The sequence below is a fragment of the Vidua macroura genome, chromosome 5 (genome assembly GCF_024509145.1).
Source record: "Vidua macroura isolate BioBank_ID:100142 chromosome 5, ASM2450914v1, whole genome shotgun sequence".
Lineage (NCBI taxonomy): Eukaryota > Metazoa > Chordata > Aves > Passeriformes > Viduidae > Vidua > Vidua macroura.
In genome coordinates this window covers 44,099,205-44,127,079 of record NC_071575.1, presented here as the reverse complement: position 1 = coordinate 44,127,079, position 27,875 = coordinate 44,099,205, and the positions used below count along the sequence as shown (strand labels likewise).

The following is a 27,875-nucleotide window of genomic DNA, read 5'->3' as shown; positions in this document are numbered from 1 at the left end:
TCTCAAAAAGGGTTTCAAAGGCCTATTGCAGCAATTAAGCTCATAGAGATTAAAATCAACAGCAGTTAGACAAGAATTCCCAGTTATTCTTTGTAAAACATGCTTTTTGACAACTGTATGAAAATGTTCGAGATTTCCAGAAACTAGTCTGATGGATAGCTGCATGGCGAGAAGGGAGATGAGCTGCTTGCCTCTTTTTCTCTGCTGAGAAATGTGTGTTCAGGTTTTCAACTCCAGCCCACAGCCTGCAGCTTTCTAACCAGAAAGGATTTTTCTCCATCCCTCCCCTGGAGAGACAACACACAACTCATTGCAGCAGTTAGTGTAATTCTTAACCCACAGCAGTCCCTGGGGTATATTTTGCCCTTAAAGTATATTTCTGCCCTGAAGAGCAGCTCTATTCATGCAGAAGGGCAAGACTGACTCAGCTTCAGGTATATTGTGTTTACAAATAAAAACCCCAAGCCTACCGCATTTCCATCACTAGAAATACCAGATACCTGGTGTACCAGCTCTTTTTCTTCTTTTCCCTCTAGCTTTTCCTCTAAGAATGATCCTGAATTTCAAAATATGCCCCCATCACATTTGTGTATCTCTTAGACCTGAGCACATAATTTTGAACAATAACACTGCAGATGGAAACATAAGGTGATCTGCTGATGTTTCATTACGGATGGTGGGGACGATACTTAGGGAAGAAAGAATGCTGCTTGGTTGTCAAGCTGTATCATCAAAGCTTGTAGCTATGCAAAGTAAATTTATTTGCAAAAATTTGATGTGGAACTCAACATAAACACAGGACCTATTAGATGTCTTTTCTGTCACTTCCTGAGGTACACCTATCTATTTTTCAAAAGCATGACTTTGATATTTCTAACATGCAAGAATTTTTATTCCATCAAGAGTATTCTTACCTTGCACTCAAAAAGAACACAGTCCCCTGAGCTTGAGTACACAGTTTCTCTTTGTCCTTCAAAGTAGCTTCTGCCTTCAAATACACACACCACTTCAGAGGGAAAAAACAAAACAAAACAAAACAACACAATGATTTGGTATAAATGTGTTGACACACTGCTTATAGAATTGATACATTTTCTTAAAGAGAACTGCATTTCAAAATGAAAAGATTGATTTGGCTGCAAGAATATTCTAAACCTATCTACAGGACTCTTGGATATCATAAGCAAAAAAATTAGAGGAGAAAAAAACACCACAGAGTACACTTAAGTGGAAAGGTGAAGGATGTTGAAACAATACGGAGTACAGATAGCTACTGTGATGGTAGAAGAGACGTCTCTCAGGTGACACCAAGAAAGGTGACTGCCTGCAACACAGCTCACAGGTGCACAGGAAAATGGAGCTGCAAGAGCAGAGCCAGTGGCATTAATACATAATTAGTTTCTTGAAGAGGAATGTTGCATGATGAAGGGTGATCACTGAAGCCACATGTTTATTTGTTATCACAGTCCTTTGATGTTTCACCACCCCACACAGTTATTTAAACATTACGGATTTGTATCTTGATTATCCCAGTTCGTTTTTGTACAGTAACTGACTTCTCGTGATTGTCTTTTTTTTATCCCCCAATAAAAATATGATCAAGTCTCCAATGATCAAATGACAGATGGATGTCACCAGGGTTAGTGTTTGTCAGGCTTTGGCCTTGGTGCCATTCCTGCACCCCAGCAGCACCAGGTTTTACAACTGCATGCTGACACAGCTCATCCTGGATTGCTCACAAAAACTCCTATTCAGTATTTAAGACTTACATAAAACATTTTCACAGAAAAACATCTTGCCTTTTTTTTTTTTAATGGGTCCATTACTGCAATTACATTATGCAAAGTATAAAGGCTGAGTAACGTAACTGCTAGGTACAGAAAATCAGATGTCTGTCTCTGTTGCTTAGGACACAGTCAAGGCTCATTAAGTAAGCATAATCATGAAATAACAGGAGTAGGTTACAACTTTCAAGTTCCAGATTACATGTTAGATGTCTAATTTGCTAACTATTGATTTGGAGATGCAAATCAATTATACTTTCACAGAGACATTTATCTATTCTATTTAAATAGACTGCAATTTGTAGACAATTTAAAAATATCTAAAAGTACAAGACTTTTTGTTTAATTTATTCTTTACTTTACTAGGAATGACCTATATTAATTAGTATTATTCCTTTTATTTTCAGATCTACTTTTCTTTTTTAACCTGCAGCTCTTTCTTATTACTTCATCAGCATGTAAAAAGTACAGTTTTGGAACTGATGATGAAAAATAAGTGATGGGTATAGCAACAAAAATGGGGTTTTGAAATTCAAAAATATTTGTTATAATTATGTTATAAAATGTAAATAATCTCATGTGATATAAGCATCCAAAGTGCTCTCCCAGTCCTTATCTCAACTTACTAACCCTTTGTTACATTTTTTCTTCCCTATACAGCTGTGGAGGGGAGTGAGAGAGTGGCTCTGAGGGGTTGCCTGGAGGCCAGCCAGGGTCAACCCACTACATGCAGGGTGTGTGACTCACAAAGAATCATAAAAGCTCAATACTGTGTCTCTTTCCTTTCCCCAAAACAAGCTCTTCTAGAAGGAAATATATGAAATAATTCTACATAAATCTTTACCATGAACTAGCAGATCTTGAATCTAGGCAAGACAAGACAATCACCCAGTAATATATATCACCTCCTGTGCATTACAGGCCATGACACTAAACTGAAATATTCAAATTTTAAGCCCTTTCCCTTGCCCCATACATTTCATTTTCTAAGAACAACTACATGTGACAGGAAAAAATACAGTACAGCATTGCCTGAGGATCACACAATGGCAATGAACTTAACACATCCTCATGTTCACAACAGGCAGACTATGACTGTTCACAGAAAAGGCAGAAGACATCAAAATTACTGTCATTCTATCTTAGAAGAAAATATGCTCCTGAAGCCAAAATACTCTGAACATATGAGTGAGATAACCCAGGCACCTTAAAAAAAAAAAAAAAGTAAAACAACAAACTACCTCAAAGCGTAGTCCACTGAATCCAGTCTCCTTATTAATGGCAACAAACCTGATTCTTCAAAGAGACATAGAAAACAACATACACAGAAGAACCATCAAAAGGAGACATCCAGCCTAGTGTGAAATCATAAATCTATTTTTTTTATTTCACCAACGGGCTTTGGAAGTCTTTGCATATGAAACCATTCTAATGCAGTGACACAGTATCACAAACACTTGCTTTCAACAAGAAAATCAGCTCTTCTCCATAAAGTCTTGGAAACAAACATTTAGAAATTCTGAGTCTGTGAGAGATGGCTCTGTGCAGATGGGCCTTGGCCCTTTCCCATGTATCTTCACGCACCCAAGGATTGTTTCTCAAAGTTTAGAAAACGGCAGCAGAGTGCATGATTCCAGTCTATGTGGTTGCCAGAAATTTCAAGCAGAGCTCACATGCCCACCTCTACAATCACAACACTTGGCCACCATGCAGCTAAGAAAATGGTATCTCATCCATTGAACTCCCCTAAAAAAACAATCCAAGCATTTTGCTGTGGCTTTGCTAGTAAGGCTATAATGTCTCCAGGTTATCAGGGACCTGTCTATATAGAATGACCAAACTATGTTTGATAAAAGAGAGAAAACCCGACAAACAATAAATGCCCAATTAAAAAGAATTAATTGAAACTGAATTGAAAACCTGTTAAGCTGAATAATCTAAGCACAAGCTTAAGCATGTCTTCTTATGGACTGCTGCTCTCACTGAGAACATTCAAAAGGGGTATTCCTTTTTAAAACCGTGACTCCATGTTTACTTATCATGACAGACACCAGTGGGTTTAGTGATGGTAGTGATTGCCAGTGCATACTGTCTTTTCTTCTCCCAGTGATGCCATAAATACCTCTTTTTTCCACTCTCTAGCCAGCCCACTCTTCCACTGCTCACTGAGGAGGCATTCTGACAAACAGTAAAGGGCAGATTTGCATCAGGCTACCTGGAGGCTTCTAAAAACTTTAAGATTGTCTGGTTAGGTGAGTATTAAGCACACATGGAGAGATTTCTAGAAAGACAAATCTACTAACTTTTTTCTGCACCCCTTTCATCCTAAGACATTGGCACCCACACCCCACGTAGTGTGGAACAGAATGTTCCTTTTGCCTCCTGACAGCAACTGTCACAACCAGTAAACATCCCCTGATGCTGGTGATCCCCTGTCTTTATTTTCCTTCAGAAATAAAGATGTTTCAACAACATGAACATCTGGACTAGTACTGTGAATGGAAAAGTCCGGTGAAGATTTAATTTCTGCTTGGCTAGATGCTTCCCAGGGTACTCTGATTAATTTGTGATTCGTATCTCTCTGGGGAAGCATATCATCCTTCATCTTCCTAAATCCTTTCATTCAATAGACTGAGTCACAGTCAAGACATTACCTGATGATTAGCTGTTCCAGATCTTGATAGTTATTGCCTAGGTAGGATTTCATCTACAGCTGAATTACACCAACCATTTCCTCTTGCCATCAAATTTCCACATTCCCCCAGTACCTAAAAATAATATATATTGTTCAAAGCAGAGGTTTCTAAGAAGATGAAACAGGAAGCCTACAAAACCTGGTTAGAAGTTTGACTACTCTTGATCTATTTGTATGCAGAAAGTGATCAAAGATTACACTGGTAAGCATCTCTGTACAGGATCTAAAAAATTATTAGCAACTCTGCTTATATTTACACAGCTGTATTAATAATGCAACTATCCTTTTGTATTATTTAACACATTGTGATGACATGGAATCTTCTCCATGCTCTTCCAGCAAAAGGAATCTTTCAGGAGCCCACTTGCTGATGTGTTTGTTCAATGAATTATCAGCAGTTTGTTAAACCATCCCTTCTCTTCCACAATCCATTCTTCCTCCCACTGGCCTGCAAATGACACTTTCCTTTTGTATTATTTTAAATGTCCATGCAAAATCCATGACCCAGCGAACTCCTACCGTCCATTCACTTGAGTTCTCAGAATATCAAGTAGTACATTTTCTCATTTCTGCATTTATCACCTTCACTGTCTACATTGTGCACAGCTTCCCCTGAGGAATGCATATACACTTCCCTGTGTTATCTCAGCTAGTTTGGATTCAGACTTATCACCAAGGGAAAGCAGAAAGGTTAGCACATTAGTCAACTCCTCAAGCCACTTTAATTTCTTGTATTCACAACTGCCCAATGAGTGGCAGATAGAACTTGCAGTTTTGTGAAATTTGTCCGTAATTATGAATGGACAACCTAAAAACTGGTAATTAAGTCTATGTTGCTTCATTCTTTGTTCACTTATGTTGCTTGGTTGGCAGGGAGGAAACACACCCAAAATTATTTCACACAGAAAAACCCCCAAACCTGTCTCATTCATTTAGTTTTCCTACCTCTTCCTTTGATTGTATTTTCTACCGTTCAGAGACGAAGGCCTAGGCATTGTGTAAGTCCCACTAATCCTACTTTGCAAGCTTACATAGCACAGGGTGGCTCTATCCTTAGAAGTACAGAGATAATCACTACCTTCCCTGAATTTCTTTCTCTCGACAGCCACATCATTACTAGGCATGGCTCTCACTCCTTTCTCATTTATCTTTGGGATTTGGGCATTATTTCTTCTTTGCTCATGTTCTGGAAAGCACAAACTCCTCCGTTGCTGCAGTCAGTGATGTTGCAGACTTACTTCATTTCATGCCATCTCCCTCAACAACTCAAAATTATTCCAAATTTCAAGCTGAAAAATATATTGCAAATTTTTACAGTCAATCACTGCTGAAAAGCTGCATATATCTGCTTCTGCTTCCTCAGCTGAAAAAATAAAAATGCATGTGAAATTTTATCATGACAAGGAACTGATTAATATTTGTGTCTTACTTCTTATTAGCTGGAAAAGCTAAATGTTTCTATTACATTTAAAACACAAAGTCATTTTTCTATACCAGTCTTAAAATCACTCAAGAGTATCTACAGTGTGAGACACCTCCAACAACACTAACAGGCTGTTTAGTCACAGTGGCAAGGAGTCAATGTGAAATCCTGAATTCCTTCCCCCAGCTCTCATATCTCCTATATTTCTATCAACTGCTACCAGGAAATAACATAATTCATCTATCCTATGTGGTGTTGTTGAGAAGTCCTCTATAGAATTCATCACAGACTCCTTGAGTCATCCTTAAAGACTAAACAGGCAATCTGAGCTCTGAAAAAGCAGTGAAAACAGGACTAAAAACTCTATTGACAGCAGTTCAGCTGAGGCAAATAGACCTAACAGATGAGTAAAACTTTTAAAGTAGGCTGCCAGACAGGGGAATCTGGGAAAGAGGCTGCAGCCAATCAAAGCCAATGAACACTAATTGCACAAATGGAGACATCTCTTGGTAAGCGGAGATCCAATCTGGACAATATGTTTGATGACAGCTTCCCTTAAAAAGAGCATTATTGCTATTCACACTGCAACTTTAGCTTGGTAAAACAGAGCAGCTAAAACAGTTCTACTGAATGACATGCAAAACTTTGGCTTTAGTGCAATGGATCATATTCTGGTTGTTAAAGAGAACAGGAGTATTTTGGACTATATACATAGTATTTAAAAAACTTAGGCATGCCTAATGTGAACAAAATGCCCACCCATTTTATGACAAATTCACTATGTTGACAATCCAATACCCAAACAACTTTCACAGCAAAGCGTCAAACTATAAAATCAAACACCTTAGACTAAAGCCTTAGAGAGCATCAAGAGAGGAAAAGCAACTGAGGTTAATATTAATTAAATGACAAATGTATTACAATTATACTAAAGGTTTATAAATAGCACAACAGTGTGACAGACCAAAATAACTCCAAAGCAAATATTACAGGCCTGTTTAATCCCCATAAAGATGGAGTTAGACATTATCTAATAGATTCCTTATGTCAGCTATCCACAACACAAGTGATGGAGCTATATTTAGTGAAGGTGCTAATAGATATTTTATCAAATGCTGACAGGGAAATTTGTACTTTGTTCCACCTTTTCTCTGCTGGACTGCTGGGCTAGTTGTAAAAGATACTTTTCTGAAAACTTTGTTAAGAGAAAAACAGCAGAGTTTAGAAAACCAGATGCCTTCCTAGAGCACCTTATACTTCAAGACATGCTTAAATTCACCCATAAACCCATCAGAATGCCTCAAGTCACAGGCGTTCACATGCAAGATGAAATTAAATTAACTAATTCAGATGAAGTATTGAGAATTTATGAAATTAATGAAAAACTGCTAAAGACTTGCACACTTTTGAGTCAGTATTTTGAAATCTATGAGAGCTAAACAGGTATCACCAATCAGCATTGATTTACTACATAAAAAGAGGCTTTTGTTCTCCTTTGCTGTAAGTTAAAATCATCCATGGACATGACATGGATGGGAAGATGCACCGACTCCTGCAGCTGTGCTTACAAGGTGCTTCCCAGATACTTCCAACAGGTGGCAGAGGGGAAATAAAATAATGTATTTTATTCATTAGGGTATTTTGTCCAGATTCACCATGAAAAAAAGAGTGCACCAATTATGCATAATTTTAAAAGACTCATTTTTGCATATGAGTACTGAGATGGCAGATTTCTGCAGCTTTGTGGACACAAATCATGTGAACATGTTCAGTAAAAGGCAAGTGCCTCTGAGCAGCAGCATTTTCCCAGATTTTGACAGTTTCATTTGACAGTATTAAAAAGATCCTATGCAAACTACAAAACTACAAGCTCCACCACCATATAGTAAAGCTGGCATTTATTAGGGTGAAAAAAAACTTTAAAGTGATGTTTCCATGCTCCCAAGTCAAAGGTTTCACACAGCTTCTGCTCCAAAAATTTACAGCTACCTCCAACAGTAATGGAGGATTTTGACCAACAGCTTGCCATATTATTTAAGTACTCACAGACTACAGTTGTATTTAAGCAACTATCAGGGACCCTACAGATACTTTTATTCTCAACCAGAATATCCTTGGTCCAGAACAGTTTCCACAGATGTTTTCGCTAGAAATTCTGCACTGTCACTTTGCTGCACCCACCTCCCTAGTGAAGGCATGGCACCCTGTGACCTGGCATCCACCTCACTGTATTTATTTTCCTTTCAGATCCAAGCGCTTTCACTTCTCCTGCGAACAGCAACCCCTGGTTAAGTTGGCTGTTACAGCAATACTCACGTTTCCTTCTTGGTGCAGGCCAGTCTAATGTGCTCAGACATTGCCAGGAGTCGAGCACCACATCCATTGCTGTTGTTAGATCTCACTTCTTTCAAAGCACCTGCATCTAGCTCTGTACAGCAACTGACAGGGTTTCATGCTCCCAACTCTTCTTCCATCCACTTCTGTTCCCATATAAGGAATCTGCCAATCCTTCCATCCCTCCCTTCAGCCAGAATGACAGGATTAGTTGGCATAATCACAAACACTCCAGATTACTGTATTTAACATTCTTAAGCTAAGTCCTTAGCATTAGTTGAGCAAAAGATTTTTAAAACAGACAGCAGTGTAAACACATTTTTGGAAATCTTGATAAAAATTGGTTATGCAAACTGGCTTTCTAAATTTTTTATATACTCACTTCCAATATTCATTATCTAATAATATTTAACCGAAAACTAATATTTAAAAAAAAAATCAGGTATTACCAATAGTTTGGAAATTTTCAAAAGACAGGTTTTAAAAGAAACCAATGTACATCTAACATGCTGTTTCTCAAGGCTCCTAGAAGTCACTATTATCCATTGTGCATTCCCAAACAATACAATACTTCATGCCTAAAGTCAGTTCAGGATTTGAAAGAATTAAAAATTTAAAAGAAGCTGGAGCAGATGTTCAAAGATTCTGCCACATCACAGCTAATTTCTCCCAAATGTATCTGTTGATATCCAATTCATCATGGAAAAATAGTAAGCTGGAATTCATAGCAACTGTTAATGAAACTACTCATTTTTTTCTTTGGGAACTACATTAGTGAAAAAAAGCTTTACAGTTGCTTATATTTTTTTTTTTAATTGTATCTGTTAATACTCCTATCATCCTTAGGAGGACCTTTCTAGACATCAGACAGAATTCACACACTGTGCAGTTAAGTCTGTTTATCTATACACAGCTGTATTCAACTCCAGCTGAGCTTCAGCTGCAGCACTTTTCTCCCTACAGTGGCAAGCAGCATCTCTGTATTTCTCCCATGTCCCCTGACTTTGTTTCCTCTGGGAATATACCTTTCTTTTTTTGCCTTAGCTCCATCCAAAAGAAGATCCCTTTTTAGCCAAGCTGACCTTCTGACTCATCTGCTTGACTTCCAACATTTTGGAATTGCCTGCTCCTGTGCTCTTAAAAGAGGGTGTTTAAGAAGAGACCTGATAGAACCAGTGATTCCCCAAAGATGTGATTCCTTTATTAATTTATATGTCTATTTTAACTTTCTGCTTCAAAGATATATTCATTTATTCCCATATTTCTTCCCAGCAATGCACCAACAGAATACTGCATAATTAGTAAAATGAAAAACATGTGGTAAGGGGCTCACATTGTACTACCAACTCTATTCATAAAGAGTCACAGAAGACAATGGACAACATTTAAGCATCCCGAAGTCATACACTACTACTATTAAGAAGCCTGTCTAAGAAATTCACAACAACCATATGCAAGATTGTTATCTCTTCTATGCTATCCTCAGATCTGATTTCTCCTTTAGGTGCCTTGAGGATCTACAAGGTTTCTAGATAAAGCATGATGAAAACATCTACAAAACAAACTCTCCCTTTACAAGCCTGTAAAATTAGCCTAGAGAGAAATACTGCACTTTAGTCAATATGAATATAACTTAATTAAAAACATTTTAAGGAAATAATACCTGCATTTACATGTCCTTGTCAAAATAATAACATAGAGGGAAGCATGCCTGTTCATCTTTCCTACCTTCAAAGAATCTGAAGTGCTTGCTTACTAGAAAAAACAGGCTATGTGCCCATTTTCCAGATGAGTCAAGCATATTTACTTGCTTTGATTTCAGGATGGGGGTGGAAATCTTACAACTGAAACCAGGTGTTTTCTGAACCAATTTATTACATCAAATGTAACAACAATAATGTCGTTGTAATTCTAATGTATGTATACACTGGACATCAGAAGAAAAAGGAAACCTAGTAGTATCTTCAAATTTTTTCATGTGTAAGGAAAAAAAAATTCTAGATGTAAAATAATGTTAAGGGATTTTAACAAAATGTCACAAATTAAAATAAAATTGGGAAAACAGTCAAAATTATACTTGAAAATCACTTAAAGCAAGAAGGGGAAGTCCAGAATTACACTTACAATCAGAATCTTACACAAATAATTTCAACAAGTAGAAGGTGAAAATAAACTAGTCAGGTACCCTGTAGAGAAAGACTTAGGATGGTCCACCGCCCTCCGAAACAAATGAACAGGGCTTTCTTCCTAGTGAAAACTGGTAAAAAATAAAAGTCCCAAAAAAGGCAAAAATTAGTAAAAATTCTCTATATTGGCAGAACAGAGTTATATAAACACCACAGACACAGTCCTGTCACTGGTACAGGGACAAAAGCAATCTGCAGAAACTCTTCAAATAAAGAGGACTGCAATGATGTTTTTGAAGGCAACAGATGAGGAAAGCAGGATAAAGGTATGTTACGCCATATCAGACAAGATTTCCACTTTAAAGTTGTGTCTCACATGGGACTAAATGACCATTATTTGAAGAATAATATATTTTATGACCTGACAGATGTAGAAACAGTGATCAAAACAGCCTGGAGGTCTATACATCACACTTCAGATATCTGCAAGCAGTAGTTAAGAGAAGTATACCAAGCAGTATATGGTTTAATTCACTACATGTTTCCACTGAAAAAATGTCAAACTTCTGCAGTCCAAAAGACTGAAAGCCATGGGTTTAAATCATTATCTTCACAAAAAGACAAATAAAGGATAAGAGTGTACATCATTTTATATTAATCTCACTGAATCAACTTCATTCATATTTTACCATCCCTTCCAGGGGAACTAAGATCACATTATTGACAGTTTTGTGATGAGTTTTCTTCCAATAATTTATTTATTGAGTTTCAGCCTTCACAACCTTCCCATTTTTTCATTTCACTGACATAGGCACTGTCAAAAAATTGTATGTATGCCTTCTTGTACACTCCCGTATCTCCTACCAGCATCTCCCCCAGGCCAGCTTTCCATCCAAACAATCTTTGTCAATGTGACAATCATGTTCTGAACAAGAGTGTGTCAAGTGCAAACTGGTCTTTGCAAAATTGTGCAAGCCAAGAATCCCATTTGGTTGGTTGGCTGGGTTTTGCAAAGCCTTTATCGGTACTCGCTGCCTCCAACTTGTTACATTTCTGTGACCTTGTCCAAAACCTGTAGTTCTGGGGTGTCCAGCTAAGGCTTTTCTCTTTTTTTTCCACAGCACATACCCATTGAAGATGTTTGCTACTGATACTATAGGTATTTCCAAGATCTACAGAATAAAAGGTCCAGGCAAAAACTAGAACATCAGCTACAAGCTGCTGATTTGGCAATGTGCTTCTGGTTATGGGAGAGAAAAAAAAAAAAAAAAAACAACTCCAACAACTCCCCCCACAAAAACCCTAAAACAAAGCCAAAAAAAACCCCACCACGACCTCCCAAAAAACAAATCAAACAAAAAAGAACCTCATAGGCAAAAATGCACATATAGAGTGACATAAGCACATCACTGCTGAGAACAAACACATTGAAATCAACACACAGGCATGTAAATGCTTACATATCCTAGATTGTTTTTGTAATTATAAATAGAACCAGCTTTTCAAAAACTATTATTTTATAGCTACCTAAGTAAATTCTGGTGAAATCAGCATTACTAAAGTTAGGGTACCAACTTATTAGAAGTTGGAACACTGCCAATCTGTCCACTCCCAGCTGTCTGAAAGCAAATATATTCATATCTAGCATATGTTAATGTTTTATTTGCACTGGAAATAAGCTAAAAAAAATAATACGCTGCAGGTATTTTATATTTTATGAACTCCCTGGTAAGAATATAATGAAAAAGGAATGGAAAATACTAGCTCTTTTCCCACATAACCTCAATAAAATAGGTTATAAGGAGAGCAGAGCATGGCCTACAGCAAAATTCTCCATGTAGAAAAATATTTTTAATTCTCTACCAATAAAGTTACCAATATTATGTTTCCAATTTCTTCTTTACTGCAGATTGCTACATATCCAGTGTAATGTATTTAAATGAATAAGGATTTTCTTAAGCATACTTTATTTTAGTATTCACTCCTCAGGCACACAGTAAGACTAAAACTAGATGATTTTACCATTAACTGGAGTTCTCTTCGTATACTGATACATTGCCTCTAGATCTAGAGTCTTCTAGTGGAGCTCCATAATGCACGGGGTCCAGAATAGCTAAAAGGCCACTCACCTAGGAGGAAGCTACACTTCGATGCATGAAAAGTCTAAGACAGGCACAGGTACTGACTTCCCCCCAGTCCTCCTTTGCTAACAAGGAGCTATGAAATTCAAAGGACATGGGGAAGTAGGAAAGGAAACAAAATAGGAGTAAAATATTTTGAGCAGTCCAAATACTGTAAGATGTATTTTAATATACTGTAACCTATATTTTAATTTATAGACAACAAAAGACATACAAGGAATGGGTTTCCTGTTTAGAGGGGAATTGCAAGTCAAAAGACTTCCTGTTTTCCTTCTGATGAGGAATACTGCCTAGCTTACAAAGAACAAAGGTCATCTGAGACTACATGCTCAGCAGCAAAAGTCCCCTAACAATTCTGTCATTGGCTGTTTAACAGAGATAAATTACATATTGCTGTGCTCTAAGTTTGAAAATTTCTATAGCTTTACAATGGAAAATATGGCAGAGACTGAACACCTTGGGTCAAGGGTTAGACTGGCCCTGCCCACCAAAGCCAAGGGGATTCCTTCCATTATCTTCTGGTGGCTTTGAGTTCAGCACAGGAAAGTCCCCCAAGACATTCTTAGAGTGTCTCAACTTCCTGAGATGTTACACATCCCAGAGAAGTGAAGTCTCTGAGAAGATCTTCCCAAAAGATCTTCCTTCTTGATGGAAAGGACTGAAGAAGAGAAAAAACAGGGTTTTCTCAGTGGTGCCCAGTAACAGGAGAAGAGGCAATGGGCACAAATCAAAACACATAAAAGTCCATTTGGACTGAAGAAAATACTTTGTTACTGTGAGGGTGACAGAGCACTGGCACAGATTGCCCAGGAGGTTGGAGTCTCCATCTGTGTAGATATTCAAAAGCTGGCTTGCCACAGTCCTGGGCAGCCTCCCCAACAGAGCCCTGCTTGAGCAGGAGGGTTGGACCAGGAGACCTCCAGAGCTCCCTTCTAACCTCAGCCCTTTTGTGAGATGAAACTGACATTGTAGTTGTTGTGCTGGAATGACAGGTGCATCAAGTAAGCTTTTCTGTTACAGCTTTGTAAATCTAAAACATCTCCACCAATTTTATTGACCTACCTGAGTTCAAAGACATGTTTTTTCCTCTTGCACAAGTATTTAATTGGAAAAATTATTTGTGTCCTATTTCTGAACGAATATGGATACTGACTTTCTTTTGAAGTCACAAGAAGTAATAAAATGGTTTAAACAGTTGGTAAAGTACAATGTCATTCATCTCAGCAGTACAAGTGGTACAATACAGTACAAGTACAATAAAAATGCTTTTTATTTGTCATTCCAGTGTGGTACTATCATTATATGTAATTCAAAAGCCTGAAAAATAAGGTTGATGTGAGTCATTTCAGCACAGAAAATCCCAAAAGTAGAGGCTGAATGGACACTATTCTACTAAATAACATTCAGAAGTTCTGCATGCTGACTACGGGAGGTTATAGTAAATAATACAGCTCTATGAAACAATCCAGTGCTGGCTATATTCAAGATATCTTTTAACACTACCCTGAAGTAGACTAATTTATCTGAATTTTCATATTAAAAAGGAACCTCAGAAGAATAGAATTTATGCTCTATATGCACTTATGTTCTTTAAAAGGCCACACGTAAGTATTTAAAATCAAAAAGCAACTATTTTTTTATTAACCAGAATGTTGCTTCTCCTTTATATTCTAAAGTGTGCATTTTTTAAAGAACTATGATAAATGAGAAATCATTGTTTTACTACTAAAAACTGCCTTTTCTTCCTCCAGTACTGATGCCTGCTCTGCCATCCTGAGCCTGCTGGCTGCCCACAGCCCTCAGACTCATGCCGTGTTCCAGCCAGCCTGCTGGAGATGCTCTTCCATTTCCCTTTTTCTGATTTACTGCGAGGATAAGATAACCTGTTCAGTCAGTGACTAATCACTTCTCCAAGCTGCAGCCTCTTTCTGTGCCACACTGAATGCAGAAACTTCTCCAGCGCTTGGCTGAACAAGGCAGGGGCTGGCATCCCACTTTGCTACCGATGGAAGTCACCTAAGGCTAGAGGATAAAAGCCCAGGGGAAAAAGTGGCAATTTTGTAAAAATATGGAACTTGGTAAACAGCACAGGCCTAAGTCCACAATGCTTCGAACTACCTGGATTAATTATGAATTTCAGAGTAAGTTCAACCAATATTCCTTAAGTTTCTAAATAAAAATTTTGCACTCTTGCTGATGCTCAATTGCTGCTGCAAAGAAGCAGCAGATGGACTTTCACAGTTCCTTCTCTCTGTGTCAGTAAGCTATAAGTGCTGGAGTTTGCAGAAGAGTGTCTAGCTTTTGGGGAAAAAGTGGGTGAATTATGAAGAGCAAGAGGGGAAATCCCTTTAATTTTAATCATAAAATTAAAAGTTTCTGCAAGATAGCAAGACAGATCACTGCATCAGAAACCCATTCATGTTATTAAGAGCTACAATGTCCATACTTGTGTTTTAGTATTTTGTTAAAAATCCTTCCCAATTTATAGAACTCCCTTACACACTCTCTCTCAACACCTGCTAGCACCAGAACCATGAGCTGATCCAGTACAACCCCAATGCTTCTCACAGTTGCTTAAAATACTTGTGTTAGACTGCAGATTTGGCTACAATGCACCAGAAACCCATCAAATATCCTGTCTCAGAAAAAAACCAAACAGATATATCACAGCCTGCTGATTTGAGCATAATGGCTCAGATTTTAACCTCTACTGGAATCTGTTGGGATGGATTTAAATAGTTTGCTATTAGGTCAATAAATATCTGCAGTGTCGCTGGGAAGAAGAGAGTGATGAGAAGAGACCAATTGCTTCCTGGAAATCAGTCTTTGGTGGTGGGAATTATTACTGCACCAGATACTGGCACAAATATCACTTCTGGTCTTATAAAAACAAAATCACCTAGTTTGTTTAAAATACAGTTCTTCCATTTAAAAAAGAATGCATATAGCTTTTGGAGGTGATGTCTTGGTGTTAATACACTGACTAATAAAGACATTACCATAATAAGATCTGCTGACCAAGCACCATTTCTCTCAGCTGCTAAGACATTGGCAGTCCTTCCACAATTCACTTAAAATAAATGAACTCGTCCTTGTACTTCTTAAGCCAAGCCTGTGGTCTAAAGCAATATTTATAGGGTCAGTAGGGAAGCTTAATCTCTCCACAATTCGTATTGGTGCCCATCACCACACAAAGCATTTTTCCCTGCAGAGGAGAAAAAAAAGTAATGATCTTTTGCACATGCCTTCTCAGAATTGTTTAAAATTGCATTGAGTATAGAAAAAAGTAGTCTCTTCCTTCCAGCTCCAAACAATTCTCCACAGGAAGCTCCCACTGAACTAAGATGTATGCTGTGGTAGCTGGACTGAGTTTTACAATGTCTACAGCTGAAACACATCCAGCACACTGCCCCTTTCATCTGCCCTGGAAGACTGCTGCTTCTTTTAGCCCATTACAGCTAATAGAAAACACAGTGATAATTTGCATTCATTGCCATTCCCCACGCTACCAGCATCAACCTTCACACAAGACAAAACAGTACAAGTTGTCTGAATGGCCTGAAACAAAGGTATGGAGTTAGGAGAGAAGGTCAGGGTTTGTTTTTTTGTTTGTTTTGTGGCTTTTTTCTTTTGGCTCACAAAAAGAACCAAAGTCAAAGCAATATTAGTTTAAAAAAATATCTAAACCATTCTTTACTAAGTGTTCTTCACTAAAGTAAACATTTCAGAAAAACATGAATAGACAGTTGTGCTGAAATTTCCAAAGTGTTGAAAATGTCACTGAACAAGACAAAACAAAGCTACGCTGTCCAAAATGTAAATGCTGGACTGGGCTGAAATTTAATTCCTAGGATTTGGCAGCACGGGAAAGTCTCTTAACATAAAAGTTTAATGCCAGAATCAGGCTTAAAAATCCAGCACTTTACATTCCTATCTTACACACCTGATATGCATCACAGTAACTGATGTAAGATTAGTCTCACAACTTCAGCTGTCTAAAAGTTCAGTAGCTGATCTAATCAGGGCTCTGTACACAAGCCATGGAAGGAGATGTCCACTTCCAGAAGGCAATTCATCCCATCCCTTCCAGCCCCTCTCAGCACCAAATGCCTTCTGGAGGTGCCAGTCTCTGCAGCTCGTTATCAAGAGAGCCAAACTGGTGATGTCCACAACTAGTAAATGAAACACATCAGGTAAATGAAACAGAAAATGACAGCAGGGTTGAAAATACTTGGTTACGGCGTGTAACTCTCCCTGCAATCTGAGTGTTAGCACACATCATGGCACACTGTACCAGCCAAGATGCTCTGAAGCAGTGCCAAGCACAAGCTGGGGGCACAGCCCTGATCAGAGGCCATTCATAGCCAAACCATCTGGATGCAGATAATCTGCTGGGGGTGGGAAAGGGGAAAAGACTTCAGCCATGTGAGCCACAAGTGCCTGCCCCATTTAATTTACTAGTATAAGTGAAGCTACTTCAGATTGTATTCCCAAATTCTACATGCCTAAAGCCATGCAGAATGACTCCATCCTCCATCACTAAGAGGAAAAACAAAAAGAAAAAAAAAATCCCAGAAAGCCTGCTTGCTGGTCACTGAAAGAGCCCCAAGTGCTGTACTCTTAACTCTTCTCTGCCAGCTGTCATTAAATCCAACCTCACTCTTTTGATTTTTGGTGACTTTGTTTTAACACCAGCAAAAGAAAGAAAGAAGTGTGGAGGGAAGTACTCAGCCCTGGGGGAGTGAGACACAGCCACAAGGCCCCAGCAGCTGTCACTGCCTGGGCACTTCTACTCGAACAACAGTCTGGCAGAAACAACCCTTCATCTGGTATGAGATAACATAAATACCAGGAAGGAAACATCAATATCCATACATGTTCTGTCTTGAAACAAAAACTAAATCCAACTAAAGAACAGTCTATCAGGCAACATTTTTTCTCAGCACTTATGATTGCTTATCCAAAACCAAGGATATGGCTCCATGAGCAACACTCCCTAATTGGGGGTAACCCCCTAAACTGTTTTCCCAAATATTAGCCATCATGTTTGCTCTATATTATCTAGTCAGAAGCTACATCTCTTGCTGTTGTTCTGAGCACTGAAAACAATCAAGTTATTCTCAGAACCTATCCAAATGGAGCAACTCAGCTTTGAACTCAGCAAGAACCAAGTTCAAGAAGCACACTGACCTCAATCAGCTTAGATCCTGACCCGACGACACTAAGACAGAATACATCTGGCATATGTATATGAACTCAGAGACAACTTAGCATTTCCACCAAACTGGCCTGGAGAATAAGTGAGAGTCTTGTAGCCTCCATTGCCTCTAACTTCCACTCTTTCACTGGAATTTAACTACCCTGTCAATGAGACTCCAATTTACATTCTCTGTCCTTCGGTTTCCAGAATTTAGCCACTGTAAAAATGGTGTGATTTATTTTAAAAGTCACTTTAAATAACCTAGATGAAATCAGGAAAAAAATTTCAAAAGCAATTTTTTTTATGCTTTCTGATCTAATTATTTTTCTGGTAGTTTGTCAAGAAAGTAGTATGTGTGCACGTTAGTTATAAATTGAATAATGTACTGGCATCAAATTAGCAGCACTCAAAGCTAAGACACTTTGATAACATTAAGAGTATCAAACAGGAAATTTCAGAGTAAACATCAGTGTGCTGTACCAGAACTGCATCTTAATTCAAAGAAGTATCAATGCCCTGTGACAAGGTCAGTGTCCATATGCTCATTCACATTCCTTGACTTTTGTCAAGACTCCTAATAAAAACAGCTTTGGAAGAAGTCACATGATGTGAGTGCTTCCCCATTAACACCTGGATAGAGAATTCCCAACTCAATTTACAGACAGTACATTACAAAAACATACTTCAGAGGATCAGATTTTCAAATTCTGCCAACATGGTCAGAGATTCAAATAGCCTCAATAGAGGTTTGAATGCCACACATCTCACATTCCTGAATTACCAATTACCCTGAGTCATCTAGTATGCATGGAAATTCTGTGTAGCTGGTTTTAAAAAGTATTTGAATTCTTATTTCCTCTTAATTAGAATTAATCTACTTGAGTAAGTTAATAAGGTTTCATAAAAAAGGATGGTTTGTGTAACTTCTAACACAATTAAATATTAATAAACTCCTGTGGGAGCTAGATCAATGGAGTACAAAACGTCTTCCTGAGTTTTATCTTACAACATGTCATTTTAACTAGTTATGTATTTCTCTACACTCTGTAAGAGGTTTTATACAGCAGTAGAACAGTGATGAAACCACACAGCAAAAATCTCAACATTTACAGAATAAAGAAATGTGTGCATCTCATGCTCAATTTCAAGAACGGATTCTACCATAGCCTGAAATAACTAACCAATACATATGGAATACACATACATAATCTGAAATACTATTAGCAGTCCATTAGATAGTGATTAAGCTGAAATTCTCCTTCTCTGGCCCTACTTGCAACAAAACCAGAATACTATAAAGACTAAAGTTAATCATGTATCCAATCCTAAAAGATTAAAATCCTAAAATATTAAATCACCTTTTTCCATTTTTCCTGTAATTCTTTTATGATATTTTGTTAAATAACATTTCTAGGTTTCTGGGGTTTACTGGTTTCTTCTTTTTTCTTAACTATGGAAGAAGAATCATAAATCTGAACCTCAATTTGTAAGCTTCAATAACATAAGGTTAGTAGTACACTCTTCATGTGATAAAGGTGTTGGAGACCCTGGTCAAACACCAGGCAATTGCTCTTGAATTTCTAGCAGTTTGGTCTAAAACATAGATAATGGAAGTCTAGTTCTTTTTCTTTTCAAATTTTGAAAATAAATATCTGTGCTAAATAAAAATAACATAACCAAAATGGAACAAAATATCCCACATGAAATATTAAAACCTTCTTGTTATCAGTTCCCCAGAACACTTCAGAGAAGTCTAAGCTCCCTGACTCCTCAACACAACTATTTAATGACCAGTTCTCTCACTGACATATTTACAGAAAGGTTCATATTACTTAAGATCTCAAAGCATTCATTAGCAAGAGGCACAACAGTGAAACTTACATTGACATTCCTTGCAGCACTTGCCATCCACATAGGCCAGGGCAGAGTTAAGTGGACAGTCAGCAAGGGGGCAAATCAAAGGCTCGCACTGCACAGTACCATTCTAGGAGAACAAAAGGTGCTTAACTGGTGGTTTTATTTAGCAATAGCAGAGATGCTCTCAAACACAGGAACCTGAAAATCTATATTTAAATGCAATGAACTTTCTAACAACGTCCAAAAAAGACAGTTTAACGTGGGTCTTTTAATAACTACTAAGAACAGAAACCATACCTTCAGAATGTCACACATACAATCTTTTAACATGAATGATGTGCTCTTTGAGATGATAATGATCAATTTTTTTTAGAAGCAAATCTATTTGGAGGCAAAACATTCTGCCAATCAGCAAAAAACCTGACAGATTACTGTGAAATGACAACTGCACAGAACAATACTCTGCCTTCTGATTTTATGTTAGAGAGAATATATTTCTAAAAGGTAGCAATATTATAGCTGTGAGAAAAATCCAAGACAAAAATATGCAATGAATTTAACTCTAAATTCAAAGAATTTTAAACATTTATCAGCCAGATTTGATGCCATAAAATACTAAAACCAAAATTAATCTCTCCAGAAATATAAAGGTAAAAAAATACTAAGCTTAAAGAGACCCATTTAGCCAATTATAGATAGCTGCAAATCAATCTAAGGTGCAGTACAGACAACAACAGCCTTTTCACTGGCTTCTAATGGCCTTTGGATTAAGGATTTAATGAGTTCAAATGGAATGAAAGAGTTTTATATGAATGGACAACAATACAAACGCCCTAGCTTGGTACCTGAAAGAATACTTGCAATCACATCTGCAGTTGTGATACCTCTGGGAATCTTCCATCCACCAAATCTTTTTCATTTGTAATATAACAAAGCTTGCATATGACCCTGACATTTTACTTTTTATTACTTATTGAGATGTAACCAAAGGCAACCAAAGGAAATCGGACAAAAGGGATCTATTAAATCATTTGCTAAGAAAAAGGCTGTGTTTATAGAGACAAAAAGCAAGGAATCAGAGTTTCAGAGAAACTGTTTGCAACTCAGTGCAAGGGAATAATGTGATAGCTAAGTATATTCCCTAGCACCTGCCTATGGTGACATGAAATACAGGAGCTACACATGCTAGTAATGCTGAAAATATAGGAAAACATATGTATTAATACTATTCATTAGATTTAGAACAGATTTTAAAGTTCTTTGTTGTTAGTACCTAGCATACATTTGGAAGTTCTCAATAAAACTATTCAGAGGAAACGTTGGAATTCCTGACTCTCCACTCAAACCATAGCCATACCATGCAAGTGCAGTTCTTACAGCCATCCGTCCAGGATTCAAACTCTCTGTAGGTTGTGCCTTTCATTGTGCAGGTTCTTTCACAGTAGCACTGATCCAACTTGTTCATCCTCTGCTCAGCTTGAGACAACTGTATTTACAGTTCACAAAAATATTTTGAATTTTTAAGTGTCTTCCACATTAGTAAAAACACAATTCAAACTGTCCCCAGGACACAGATGACAAAATACATTTAGGAAAACACAATCAGAGATAATAAAACAATTCTTGTTAAATACAACATGATTAAACCATCAGCCATTCAGAGACGGAAATTGAGAAGCAAGACACAATGCACTTCATCTTTCTTATCATCAAGACATCAGGGACGTCATGAAACAAAATGAGCAGGTCAAGATAGGTACAGCTCCTCACTTTTCATCCTTGTATGGGTGAACTGATCAAGAATCTTGCTCCACATAAAGTACTCACAGACAGAGTGGCCAAATAAGCTCAGAACCAACAAAATGCAATTTTTTCTGCACTTCAGCCAAGGCATTTTTAACATTAGTGTATCAAAGCAGCTAGGTAACAGTATTTTCTGCAGATATCTAAAGAACTGACAGTTAAAATCAGAGTAGTCTATTTTCACCAGCAGACATGAATGCTTTTGGTGCAATGTTCTAACAGAAAGAAAGAAGAAAGTCATGGTTTGAATTCTTAGTTCCTTGTCTTGCATATATTTTGTCTGAACGTGCCTTTGGCAGATCAGTGTTGAAAGGTCTTGCTAGGACTTGGTAAGTCTTGCTGTAAAAAACACTATAAACACAGTTACCTATTTCATTCTAGGTTTATTGATTTATTAGCCTTATAGGTAGAATTTGGGTATCTATGAGCCCTTTCCTTGCTCAGGGATTTGGACGCTCTTTACTATTAAAATATATGATTCTATAAAAATATTAAAGTACAAGAATATTCTCTGAACCTAGAATCTGTACGTATAAATTAGGCACGGGTATATAAAGATGTAAACATACCACGCAGGATGTCCTGCACACAGCCATGTGCACAACCCCACACAAGCATGAATAGTCTAAAAAAACAGCAAATAAAGACTGACAATCCTGATTTCTCCTATGACTAGAGTCCTAGTAAACATTACCTTAGCTGATGTTTTTGCTAAAATGTCTTGCAGTTCCATAATTTTCTGCACAAGTCCATGGAAGTCATTACAAGTTGGGCATGCTAGAATAATACAATATGTGTCAATAAATTAATTCACAATAGATTCAGTCATGCCAAAGGTGACAAACAATACACTTACATTCAAGGTTTTAAGAAAGCTTGTAGGGCAGAAAGAAGGTAAAAAGCACACCTTTCATTTTATGATGTAAGAATTAATAGACTTACTGCGATTAAGATCTGGGCACTGAGAAATAAATCCTTGAGGCATGACAAGTAATTGCACATCTTGCATTACGCCCTATGTGTTAGTGGAGAGAAAACAAATGGATACATTATTTTCCCCTGTCAAAATTATGTTTTTTCATTCACCATGTAAAACATTAAAGCCCACAAACTAAAACTACCTGATAAAAAATAATTATGAATAAACAGCTTCATGTCTGGACCCAATTCAGTCATAGAAGAATAAGCAGAAATAAAAATAGATACATGTACAGGCATACTGAATAATTTTTAAAGACATAAGATTAAATGTCAAGATATAGTTATGTGGCAAGAACTTGGTGGGTTCGAATTCATTGTTATTTTTAGTTAGTCACTGCAGAAAAGCTTGCAAATGACCTTTAAAAAGTAATTTGAAAACAGCTGCAGTTTCAGTTACTTAGAAATACTCTTTCAAATAAAATGCGAATTTCTTACAAGCTATAACTCTTAAATAGATTTGAAGATTAAATAAACTAAAATCAAGAAAAATGCATTAATGCAAACCCTTAATGAGTTTGTGCTGGTTTTGGCTGGAGTAGAGTTAATTTTCTTCACAGAAAAGTAGCTGGCATGAGGCTGGGTTTAGGATTTGTGCTGGAAACACTGCTGATAACACTGGGATGTTACAGAAATTACACAGCAGCAAGGCCTTTTCTGCTTCTCCTACCACCCCCAACAGTGAGGAGGCTGAGGATGCACAAGGAGTTGGGAGAGACAGGGCCAGGACACCTGCCCCAGCTGATCAAAGAAGGGATCATATCCAAGACCACAGGGCATCATACATTTAAAGCTGGGGCAAGAAGAAGGAAGCGGGCAATATTTCGAGTCGTGGTCTTTGACTTCCCAAGTAACCATTACAAGGCCCTGCTTTCCTGGGGATGGCTGAACACCTGCTTGCCCATGGAAAGTCATGAATGAATTCCTTGTTTGCTTTGCTTGTGTGGCTTTGCATTACCTATTAAATGCTGTCTCCAACCATGAATTTCCTAGCTTTTACGCTTCCAATTCTATCCCCCATCCCACCAGGGAGGGAAGTAAGCAAGTGGCTAGGTGGTGCCAGCTGGGGTTAAACAACAACGAATTCTGATGGGAATCCTTCCATAAAGCTTGCAAACTGCTGAGAAACTACATGACTGTTACACAGCTGCAGAGCTGCATGTTGTTAAGAACTTAGTGAGATTTCAGCATGAAATTCAACTATAATGTCTGGAAAGGGATGGTTTCACCCAGAAGAATAGATCCCATGCTTGCAGACAGATTTTACATGCTTAGTTAAGATATAATTAGTAGCCAGTATGCTGCTGTCCAATAGCAAAGGCCAAAGAGCAATTTCAAAGCAATCCAAGAGCTGTGTTATGATTACAAAAGCACAAACTTATTGAGCACAAACTAATGACCTCCTGAGACCATCTACTCCAACCTTCCTGCTCAAGCAGGACCAGCTACAGCAGATTGCCTAGGACTGTGTCGAAACAGCTTCTGACTATCTCCATAGTCGTCTTTCTTCAACAAGCCTCACAATAAAATTATTTTCTGATGTTCAGATCGAATTTCAGGTGTTTCAGGTTTTGCCCATCGCTTCTTGGCCTGTCAGTGGGCACTAGTGAGAAAAGTCTGGATCCCTTATCTTCATTTCCCTCACAAATTCAGGTATTTATCCACATTGATGAGATCCTCCTTATACCTCCTAAGTCTTCTCCGGGCTGAACAATTCCAAATCTCTCAGCCTCTCATCATATGAAAGATGATTCAATCCCTTTAATAATTTTATTTCACTCTTTATCTTTCAGGGAATGCATACCTTAAAATACCCATGTGCAGTATTCCTCTGTCCCAGCCAAAAGGTTGTACCCAAAGGTAAGTCCATGAAAGGCTTCTCCACAACTCTTTCATAAATTCTGAAAAGGAAGGGCAAGATAGAATCCCAAGTTGTTATCATTTAATTTACTCAGAGCTCAAATATTCTAAATGTGACAACTTCTTATAAAACAATGATCTTCACTTACTTATTGCAGTCCACATGTAAAATCAAGTGGGAGGCACTGATTGCTAAGGAAAGTCTGTGCCATTTATCATCTGCCAAAATGTATGGGAACACTTCTGTGTGGGAGCGATGGCTGCCTGAACGATAATGCAACCTGATTTCATTTCGATGACCGCTGCTTTCCAGCTCCAGGTACCTGTACCATAAATGCATCATCATGTCATGAACCATTCTTTTCAGCACAGCAACATTTTACATAAGACATTTTCTCATCATCATGCAAGAAATATTTAAAAAAGGAAGAAAAACAAGCAGATACAGGGGCAAAAGTGGACCCTTTTCAGATTTCCATTGCATCTCACTTCTCAGTGACAAATAATAGCAGGTTCAAACTTTCATGTAACTACACAAGATTCCAAGCCAAATACGTTTTCCTCTAACAAAACAATTTTCCATAACACAATCTGAATTACACTATTATAAATAATTGCCTTATACAATGAAAGCACAATAGGGATACTCTGAAGGCAGGAATGCACAAAAGACAACCCCAAGTTTTGCAATAGGGACATCATTAGTAATTACCAAGGGAAGTAAAGACTGAGATTGAACACTGCTTTGTTTGCTTTTATATGTACTGTTACATCTTCTTTCATTTTCTGTAATAAGATTTCTCCAAATATATATAAAATCAAGAAATGCTAACTCTTCAGAACAATTTTTATATGTGTACTTATTTGCTTTGTTAAATTAGTATGTGTATTTGCGGGGTGGGTGTACACACACTTATATACACATCTATATATGTACACACACACACACACACACACATATATATATGTATATATATGTATATGTGTATATATATATATATATGTGTATATATATATAGCAAAAACCCAGTAGTACAGCTGTGCTAAGTGAATCTAGCAGATTGCAAACACAAGCTTTGATGGTGAAATTCCAGCCATTTAATTTAAAAAGCACTCCATAACCAAACTCAATTCTTAGACAGGCTGTCTCTCACATGTTGGACATCTTCTGGGAAAAAAGCCTGACTAACCATTTGTCTTTTTAAAGTACTAAGTTTTTAATTTTAAAATTCCCCAAGAAAATTATTTTTACACAGGAAAGAGAAACAGAAATAGAGATTCCCTAATAATCATATGCAACCTAAAGCTAAAGAGCAAGGAGAATAACAGATGGGGTGAGATACACAACAACTGGGAGAATGGACAATTCATTTTTGTCTATTTTTTTGGCTACATCTGCAATCAGACATGGCAGTGGCTTGTAAGCTGAGTGCACATGTGTTCTTGGGTGATGTCATTTACTTTAACAGACTATCTCTATTAAGGAATAGAAAAGACAGTGATTCTGGTTTTAAAGAGTAAAAATGAGACCAAATCAAAACTATCTTGTACAATCATCATCCCTAGGAGAAGGCTGGGCTTACTCTACGTCCCTGCTTCCATCAGGGTGTTCCACTGTGGAACATACCTAGCAACAGCACAAAAACAACTAAGTTTTTTGCAAAACCAGGAAAGGACAATTTCTTCTTCCTCCCTAGTATTAAGAAGACAGTTAACTACAGTCAGATAGAAATTATATAATCAATTTACCTCCTCATGGCCCAAAAATAATTTTTACATTGCCAAGAAGTGGAAACTAATTGAAGGCCTGGCTGGAAAAATTGCACAATAGTGGCAGGACATCAATCAACTTAATAACCTCCTTCATAACTCAAGTTTCAAGGATAAAAAAAAGGTTACTCTCATCCCAAAAGAGAAGGGGAACATTAGAGAACTTGACTCTTCCAGCAACTTTTAAGCATCTCCTCCCAGAAAATAAATGGAAAATGAAAGGCATGGATATGTTGAAGCATTACCTCCTGGTAGAACTAAGAGCTCTCCTTCATTCCAAGTCAATAGCAGAACTGATGGCAGCACACAAAAACGCAGGCAGGCAGGGAACAAACTACACTACTAGACATACAGTCACTACAGAAGGCATCAAACTAACACTTGTGTTGCCCTTATGCATGTAAGATAATGAAATCTCTGCAGATAAATCATGGATTTGTCAATAAAAAGAAGACATTGCTGTATGAATTTCATGAATTAAGAACTGCTGAGAGAAAATGCTGACAATCGGTGATACTGTAATAAGCAAGAAAATTTTCCTACACAAAGCTGCACAGAAACTGTGGACACTTGTGGTTTTGTTTAATGGTGATTAACACACTGTTTTGTCATTCACAGACAATATCTTTTGTTCTTCCATTTGGTAAACTAACAAATATAACTACCTTTGAAATGAGAAAACATGCATCAAAATGAAAAAGAAAATAACAGCCATTAGGAGAATTATTACGAGAATCATTTATGGTTTATTAATAATCTGTAGAGGCAGTAGCAAAACACAATTAGAAAAGCAAGTGAAATGACAGCCAAAGCAATACTACTTTCAGCCTGAACAAACGTCATGATGCTGAAACATAGATGTGAAAGTGAATCATTTCCACTCCATTTTTTACAAAATGCTACGCTTGCTATTCCCCTTTTCTACATTTGTTTGACTGCCTAGACTTACATGGCTCTGTCTCAGTCTCATGAGTTTCAGGAGACAGGACAAGACTCAGCATTGACAAACATATATGGGTGAAAATGCAAAATCTGCCCACAGTGAGGCTTCTTGTTCCATCTGTGAGGCTGTAACACTTGGGTGCATGGTTTCCAAAGGTTTGGAAGAGTCTTTCAGAAAATATGCTAAGTATTAACAAACATACCTGGATTTTAGAAATTCATGTCTGGTGACAAAAACACTCTATACTTCTCTGTACACTCTGGATCACTAATCATTTGAGAGAAAAAGGAGGGTGCTTTTAATTCCTGAAGGACTTGCTCCCAAAAGAAAGAGTAACTGCATTGTACTGCAGTCTTCTCCTAGCCAAGAATCTCATTACTGAAAAGCTTCAGGGGAACTTCATCAGCTGAATCACCAGTTCCTTGTCCACATCAGCCTAGCCCAGCCCAGTCATTGCAGGGAGAGCAGCAGCCAAAGATATCCCATTTTAAATATCATTGATGCTTTTCCCAACAGCTCCAAGGTCTTCTATGCTGCAGAAGGCAAATGACTTTTGGGGTGAAAAATAAACCACAATGAGAAACCCAATACAAGAGGAGAACCTGCACCTCTCTTCCTAACACCCATAATCTCTGTAGCTGTTTAATCAATACCAGCCTACCTGATTTTAAGCCCCCCCCCCAAAAAAACCACACCCACCTTGGGTTAAACTTGAATTTAACTTCACAGAGAGATGATATGTGCTTAGGTTTTTCTGTGTTCGACATGCAGAGAAAAAAATGCCAACCTGGGAAAAAAGGTTGCCACATCTCTGTAGGTCACTCTGTGTGTGCACAATCATTGTAAAGGCATCAGCCGAGGCCACAGCATCAGATCAGCTGCTCTGCTTGGAAACCAGCCAGGCAGCAATCCCTAAGGTACTGACTACGGATGAGCCTGTCTTTGTAAGAGGAAGAAATTC

At 37.7% G+C, this 27,875-nt stretch overlaps 1 protein-coding gene across 2 annotated transcripts in view; it reads right to left on the bottom strand.

The window, feature by feature from the left end:
• Positions 1–27,875, bottom strand: part of NELL2 (neural EGFL like 2) — a 133,572-nt gene that overhangs the window by 78,755 nt on the left and 26,942 nt on the right. For both annotated transcript variants that reach the window (XM_053978297.1, XM_053978298.1), the window contains exons 4-10: positions 24,351–24,524; positions 24,146–24,242; positions 22,306–22,378; positions 22,058–22,140; positions 20,918–21,046; positions 19,585–19,687; positions 915–1,006 (exon numbers count right to left, since the gene is read on the bottom strand). In XM_053978297.1, coding sequence (XP_053834272.1) covers positions 915–1,006; positions 19,585–19,687; positions 20,918–21,046; positions 22,058–22,140; positions 22,306–22,378; positions 24,146–24,242; positions 24,351–24,524 — 751 coding nt within the window. The remainder of the gene's footprint in view (positions 1–914; positions 1,007–19,584; positions 19,688–20,917; positions 21,047–22,057; positions 22,141–22,305; positions 22,379–24,145; positions 24,243–24,350; positions 24,525–27,875) is intronic.